The sequence below is a fragment of the Berghia stephanieae genome, chromosome 8 (assembly GCF_034508935.2).
Source record: "Berghia stephanieae isolate SIO BIC M18660-M18661 chromosome 8, UCSD_Bste_1.3, whole genome shotgun sequence".
Classification (NCBI taxonomy): Eukaryota; Metazoa; Mollusca; class Gastropoda; order Nudibranchia; family Aeolidiidae; genus Berghia; species Berghia stephanieae.
In genome coordinates this window covers 53921207-53928706 of record NC_088367.1, presented here as the reverse complement: position 1 = coordinate 53928706, position 7500 = coordinate 53921207, and the positions used below count along the sequence as shown (strand labels likewise).

Below are 7500 nucleotides of genomic sequence, written 5' to 3'. Positions count from 1 at the left end.
TGGTCATATGCATGGGCTAGGTTGTGAAACCCTAATTTTGAGAAAATCGCTTCCAAAAGTTGACAAGAGTCACAAAAAATTAAAATAAAATATTTAGGAGTAGAATTCAATTAAGATATTTCATAAATTTGTAGAAAAATGTTTGATTTAATGTTTTTTGATGAGAACTCATTTTCCATAAAAATTGACCTCTAGACTAAAATTGTCAATATTTCTGTTCGAAGCTTTTCACCTTGCGACTGATTATCTCAAGGACGCCCACATATTGTGACCCCAAATGCCCTATTCAGTCAGTTTAGATTTTATTGTGGCTTCAGACAAGACAACTTGCGATTATTTTTAACCCGAAAAGAAAAACTTTGCAAAAACTGGTTTGTCTTTTTTTAATTGAGAAATTATGGAGCAGGTACTTTTGTTCTTGTATTTTTCTTTCTTGCTTTGTCTGGCACCTTTCCTGAACACTTTTTCAGATCTTAAATTAATAAATTAAATTGAGCTTTATATAGCGCAATATCCACTAAACGTGCTCAAAGCGCTTTACAAGGGGTCCCTGGTAAATAGCAACATTCAACATGTAGGACGGGACATGCCGCCTTTTAGGCGATATTACGATATTTTTTTTTCGGAGAGAGACAAAGCTGTTAACGTCCAGGCACTCTTTTTACACCTGAGTACCGTGAATATGAGTAAAGAGCCTACTCCAAGGACTCAACTCTGCGCCGAGCAAAGCTCGAACCCAGGACCTTCCTATCCGAAAGCGAGTGTCATACCACTAGACCACATAGCCTCACAAGACCACATAGCCGCACATAGCCATATAAATGAAACTCGCCACAAAGTTTCAACAACTGAAAGCGTCCGATATACACGCCACACACAAGCCAATCTTTACCTACCTGACCAAAGCCGATTCCAGCGACTTGAAATCAACCTTTGACCTCCGGATATCGTCAGAGAGGCGTCCGAGGAACTCTTCAAAGGCCGAAGACATGTCCTGGTCCTCTTTGTACAGCTTCTTCCACATGGCCTTGATGACGTCTTCGCTGAAACACGTATGAGACCAGAAACGTGAAATAGACAGTGGCGTGGCATGCTCACAGTATAAGGTGATGCCAGCATCAGAAAAAAATGACTTAAAACATGCTAAATTTGTAAGTACAAAAGAAAGAAAAAAAATAAAGAAAAGACTTACTCAAATAAATAAGAGGCGGTGTTTACCATTTTTCAGCTTTATTATTTTTTTAAAATGCTGTAATCCATTTTTAAAAAGATGGATGCGTGCTAGGCACCAAATCGACCAATATAATCACGCCCCTGGAAATAGAGTAAGATTAACAATGAAGTTTTACCTATCACGTGTGTGTGTAACATGGAATGTCTATGTCTGTGTAAGTCATTGAAATTGATGTATTATTATTTTTCATTGTATTTATCCCTATATTTATTATAAGAATGTAAAGCGCTTAGAGCCTGATGAAATAGGGGTAAGGCGCTATAAAAATGCCATTTATTATTATTATTATTATTATTATTATTATTATTATTATTATTATTATTATTATTATTATTATTATTATTATTATTATAATACATGACATGACGTCTGTTAGGCGATATTAAATTTTTTTTCCGACAGAGACAACGCTGTTATCGGCCAAGTACTCCTTTTACACCTGAGTACGGTGAGAGAATGTGAGTAAAGAGCCTTTTACAAGGACTCAACTATGCGCCGAGCGAGGCTCGAATCCAAGACCTTCCGATCCGAAAGCGAGTGTCATACAACAAGACCACATAGCCACACAACAACCCATTTTAAGTGCCTAATATCGGACAGATTGACTGTTCCGTATGCGGCTATGTGGTCTAGTGTTATGACACTCGCTTTCGGATCGGAAGGTCCTGGGTTCGAGCCTAGCTCGGCGCATAGTTGAGTCATTGGAAAAGGCTTTTTACTCATATTCTCTCACCGTACTCAGGTGTAAAATGAGTACCTGGCCGTTAACAGCGTTTTCTTTGTCCGAAAAATTGTAATATCGCCTGACAGGCGTCATGTCCCGTCCTACATGTTAAATGTTGCTGTTGGCCAGGGACCCCTTGCAAAGCGCTTTGAGCACATTTTAGTGGATATTGCGCTATATAAAAAAGCTCAAAAAAAGCTCCAAAAATCTTTTTTAAAATTTCTATTTTTATCAATAAAATGAATACGAATCGACAGCGTGGCTCAGCGGCACACGGTCTTTGGATCGTACCCGAAAAGTACCGAGTTCAATCACCTGCCGCTGCGCTGTGTGGCCTTGAGCAAGTCACCTCCTCGCCCTAGCACTGCGGCTGATGCCCGGGTTATTCCAGTCTTCCATTGGACAAGACCCTAGAGACAAATTTCCCCTATGCGATGAATAAAGGGAATTTTCTTTTAATCTTATTTACTTATTTATAACTTATCGTACGCTTATGGAGGACAGGACAGAATGGCGAAGACTTGTGGCTCATGTTGGGAGCCCCAAGGGGCGGCCTAAGTAAATAAGTAAGTAAGTAAGTATTTATAACTTCCGGATTTCGGAAACTTACTCTTGAAAAACATTGGAGGCTCCTACATTCCTGATCATGTCACCGAAAATGGCCTCTTCGTCTGCACCGTCGTCAGGGGCATCGTCGCCTAAATACTGAATCAATAACAGTGCATACAGTGAGGATGGGAGGGTGGGGGGGGGGGGGGTGAAGTGACTGTGTGGGTAAGGCATTGTATTGTGATCCGGAAGATCCCGGGTTCGAGCCCCGCTTCGGGCACTTTCGTTTGTTTTTTTGTTTTTTTTTTACCTTCTTAACCCTCAAATTTGCTCACTGTGACAACATGGGTGATTCCTGTTGACATCAGACAGCTTGTTTGATGGATTATCTATATTCCTTCATGGAATGCCTAGGCGACGGTATCTCACTCACTGTGACAACATGGGTGGTTCCTGTTGACATCAGACATCTTGTTTGATGGATTATCTATCTATATTCCTTCATGGAATGCCTTGGCGACGGTATCTCACTGTGACAACATGGGCGATTCCTGTTGACATCAGACAGCTTGTTTGATGGATTATCTATATTCCTTCATGGAATGCCTTGGCGACGATATCTCACTGTGACAACATGGGTGATTCCTGTTGACATCAGACATCTTGTTTGATGGATTATCTATCTATATTCCTTCATGGAATGCCTTGGCGACGGTATCTCACTGTGACAACATGGGCGATTCCTGTTGACATCAGACAGCTTGTTTGATGGATTATCTATATTCCTTCATGGAATGCCTTGGCGACGATATCTCACTGTGACAACATGGGTGATTCCTGTTGACATCAGACATATGTGATGGATTATCTGTATCCCTAGGCGACGGGATCTAACGGTGCAATTGAAAGGCCTTGACTTTTATTTTATAAATGTGACCAACAATTAAAGACAGTATTATATCGGAATGAAGTGAATTAAAGAATAAATGAAAATAGTCCTTCAGAAACATTCCGCCTATGGAGTTCATCCGGGTTTCTATAGCGTGATACAGACAATACCAATTGCTTGCCATCCTTTGGATAGGACGCTAGTCTATCGCAAAGTACTGTCCGCACAAATCTAACAGCCTCATCTACTTATTCACTTATGGGTGGACAGGAGGGTCAGGAAAAAAGAAAACAAATCACGACTGCACCCAGGATCGATCTCGGCCCCTTTGCGTGTGGAGCTAGTGCTCTACCAACTGGGCTATCGCGATTTACCTCACGACTGCACCCAGGATCGATCTCGGCCCCTTTGCGTGTGGAGCGAGTGCTCTACCAACTGGGCTATCGGGATTTACCTCACGACTGCACCCTGGATCGATCTCGGCCCCTTTGCGTGTGGAGCGAGTGCTCTACCAACTGGGCTATCGGGATTTACCTCACGACTGCACCCTGGATCGATCTCGGCCCCTTTGCGTGTGGAGCGAGTGCTCTACCAACTGGGCTATCGGGATTTACCTCACGACTGCACCCTGGATCGATCTCGGCCCCTTTGCGTGTGGAGCGAGTGCTCTACCAACTGGGCTATCGCGATTTACCTCACGACTGCACCCTGAATCGATCTCGGCTCCTTTGCGTGTGGAGCGAGTGCTCTACCAACTGGGCTATCGCGATTTACCTCACGACTGCACCCAGGATCGATCTCGGCCCCTTTGCGTGTGGAGCGAGTGCTCTACCAACTGGGCTATCGCGATTTACCTCACGACTGCACCCTGAATCGATCTCGGCCCCTTTGCGTGTGGAGCGAGTGCTCTACCAACTGGGCTATCGGGATTTACCTCACGACTGCACCCGGGATCGATCTCGGCCCCTTTGCGTGTGGATCGAGTGCTCTACCAACTGGGCTATCGCGATTTACCTCACGACTGCACCCAGGATCGATCTCGGCCCCTTTGCGTGTGGAGCGAGTGCTCTACCAACTGGGCTATCGCGATTTACCTCGGACTGCACCCTGGATCGATCTCGGCCCCTTTGCGTGTGGAGCGAGTGCTCTACCAACTGGGCTATCGCGATTTACCTCACGACTGCACCCTGGATCGATCTCGGCCCCTTTGCGTGTGGAGCGAGTGCTCTACCAACTGGGCTATCGCGATTTACCTCACGACTGCACCCTGGATCGATCTCGGCCCCTTTGCGTGTGGAGCGAGTGCTCTACCAACTGGGCTATCGCGATTTACCTCACGACTGCACCCTGGATCGATCTCGGCCCCTTTGCGTGTGGAGCGAGTGCTCTACCAACTGAGCTATCGGGATTTACCTCACGACTGCACCCTGGATCGATCTCGGCCCCTTTGCGTGTGGAGCGAGTGCTCTACCAACTGGGCTATCGCGATTTACCTCACGACTGCACCCTGGATCGATCTCGGCCCCTTTGCGTGTGGAGCGAGTGCTCTACCAACTGGGCTATCGGGATTTACCTCACGACTGCACCCTGGATCGATCTCGGCCCCTTTGCGTGTGGAGCGAGTGCTCTACCAACTGGGCTATCGCGATTTACCTCACGACTGCACCCTGAATCGATCTCGGCCCCTTTGCGTGTGGAGCGAGTGCTCTACCAACTGGGCTATCGGGATTTACCTCACGACTGCACCCTGGATCGATCTCGGCCCTTTGCGTGTGGAGCGAGTGCTCTACCAACTGGGCTATCGCGATTTACCTCACGACTGCACCCTGAATCGATCTCGGCCCCTTTGCGTGTGGAGCGAGTGCTCTACCAACTGGGCTATCGGGATTTACCTCACGACTGCACCCTGGATCGATCTCGGCCCCTTTGCGTGTGGAGCGAGTGCTCTACCAACTGGGCTATCGGGATTTACCTCACGACTGCACCCAGGATCGATCTCGGCCCCTTTGCGTGTGGAGCGAGTGCTCTACCAACTGGGCTATCGCGATTTACCTCACGACTGCACCCAGGATCGATCTCGGCCCCTTTGCGTGTGGAGCGAGTGCTCTACCAACTGGGCTATCGCGATTTACCTCACGACTGCACCCAGGATCGATCTCGGCCCCTTTGCGTGTGGAGCGAGTGCTCTACCAACTGGGCTATCGCGATTTACCTCACGACTGCACCCAGGATCGATCTCGGCCCTTTGCGTGTGGAGCGAGTGCTCTACCAACTGGGCTATCGCGATTTACCTCACGACTGCACCCTGGATCGATCTCGGCGCCTTTGCGTGTGGAGCGAGTGCTCTACCAACTGGGCTATCGCGATTTACCTCACGACTGCACCCAGGATCGATCTCGGCCCCTTGCGTGTGGAGCGAGTGCTCTACCAACTGGGCTATCGCGATTTACCTCACGACTGCACCCTGGATCGATGTCGGCCCCTTTGCGTGTTGAGCGAGTGCTCTACCAACTGGGCTATCGCGATTTACCTCACGACTGCACCCTGGATCGATGTCGGCCCCTTTGCGTGTGGAGCGAGTGCTCTACCAACTGGGCTATCGCGATTTACCTCACGACTGCACCCTGAATCGATCTCGGCCCCTTTGCGTGTGGAGCGAGTGCTCTACCAACTGGGCTATCGCGATTTACCTCACCAACTATTTTCACGATTATTCTCAAAACGCCTTGCTCACCAAACAAATAATGTGAAATTGAATGTAAGCTTCAATTTAATTACAAAAACAGATCAAATGAACGTTTCGGGTTTCCCCTTTATTAACAAAACAGGATGAATGAAACACAACAGATGACGAGCAGTAACATTTACATTGCTGACCAAGTTGATTTTTATTTTACCACTCAATCTCAAAATCAATAACAACAGGCTTATCACATATCTGACAGCTACTATAAAAATTTCGTAAAATTGTGACCCCTCGTCTCAAAATGGTATTAAGTCGAAATGATTGAGTTGCTGAAAATTGAATTTGTGGCCAGAAGTCCCAGGTTTGAGCGTTTTTGCCAAGATGAAAGTCATTTAAATCGATCGATTTTTGAAGGACGGGTTTTCTGGACAAATTTTCCAATATGAGTTTTTTTCCAGAATATGGCAGAGTAAGGATGATTGATACTAGATTGGTCGTATTTTATGTTTACCTCCGGTCCCCCGTCATCAAAGTCACGTGATGCATCAGCAGACTTTGGCGTCAAGCCCAGGAAACTGCCTGAGGAGTAATAGACAAAGATATGGACTGCCAATTTGTGGGAAACGTCATCAAAATGGTGGCAGAATTCAGTTGTCAGGCGTTCTTAACCCTCGGATGGCTGTGTTCACTTTTACTCAAACATCTATAGATGGAGCGAAGTTAACGTCACACAGGTCTTTGTTATTGGTTTTTGCCATCCGCGTTTATGAGTAATGCTCACTGAACTGTACTAACCCGACTATAAACGTTCATGGACACACACAGTTTTGTGTGTTGGTCCGTTATACTTCCGGATGGCAATGTTATGAGCTTCTTAGCCAAGCGCATACTATCTATACATGGAATGAAGTTAACGTCACTTAGGTCTTTGTTATTGTTTTTTTTTTTTGGCCATCCACGTTTATGAGTAATTCTCACTAAACTGTATAGATAGCATGCACTTGGCAAAGAAGCTCACAACATTGCCATCCGGAAGTATAACGGACCAATACACAAAACTATGTGTAACCATGAACTTTTATAGTCCCGTTCATACAGTTTAGTGAGAAGTACTCATAACCATGGATGGCAAAAAACAATAACAAAGACCTGTTTGATGTCATCTTCGTTCTATCTATAGATGGAACGAAGCTGACGCCACTTGGGTCTTTGTTATTGTTTTTTTTTTTTTTTTTTGCCATCCACGTTTATGAGTAATTCTCACTAAACTGTATTGGCCACAATATGGTTACACATAGTTTTGTGTGTTGGTCCTTTATACTTCCGGATGGTTATGTTTTGAGCTTCTCAGCCTAGCGCATACTATCTATAGATGAAATGAAATTGACGTCACTTAACCCTTTGTTGTTTTTTATCCA

General features: G+C 45.7%; 1 protein-coding gene across 2 annotated transcripts in view; it reads right to left on the bottom strand.

Annotated features, from left to right (window-relative positions):
* LOC144978876 (EF-hand calcium-binding domain-containing protein 4B-like) overlaps nucleotides 1-7500 on the bottom strand; it is a 112139-nt gene that overhangs the window by 74939 nt on the left and 29700 nt on the right. For both annotated transcript variants that reach the window (XM_078925462.1, XM_078925463.1), the window contains 3 exons: nucleotides 6594-6661; nucleotides 2569-2663; nucleotides 897-1043 (listed from right to left, as the gene is read on the bottom strand). In XM_078925462.1, coding sequence (XP_078781588.1) covers nucleotides 897-1043; nucleotides 2569-2663; nucleotides 6594-6661 — 310 coding nt within the window. The remainder of the gene's footprint in view (nucleotides 1-896; nucleotides 1044-2568; nucleotides 2664-6593; nucleotides 6662-7500) is intronic.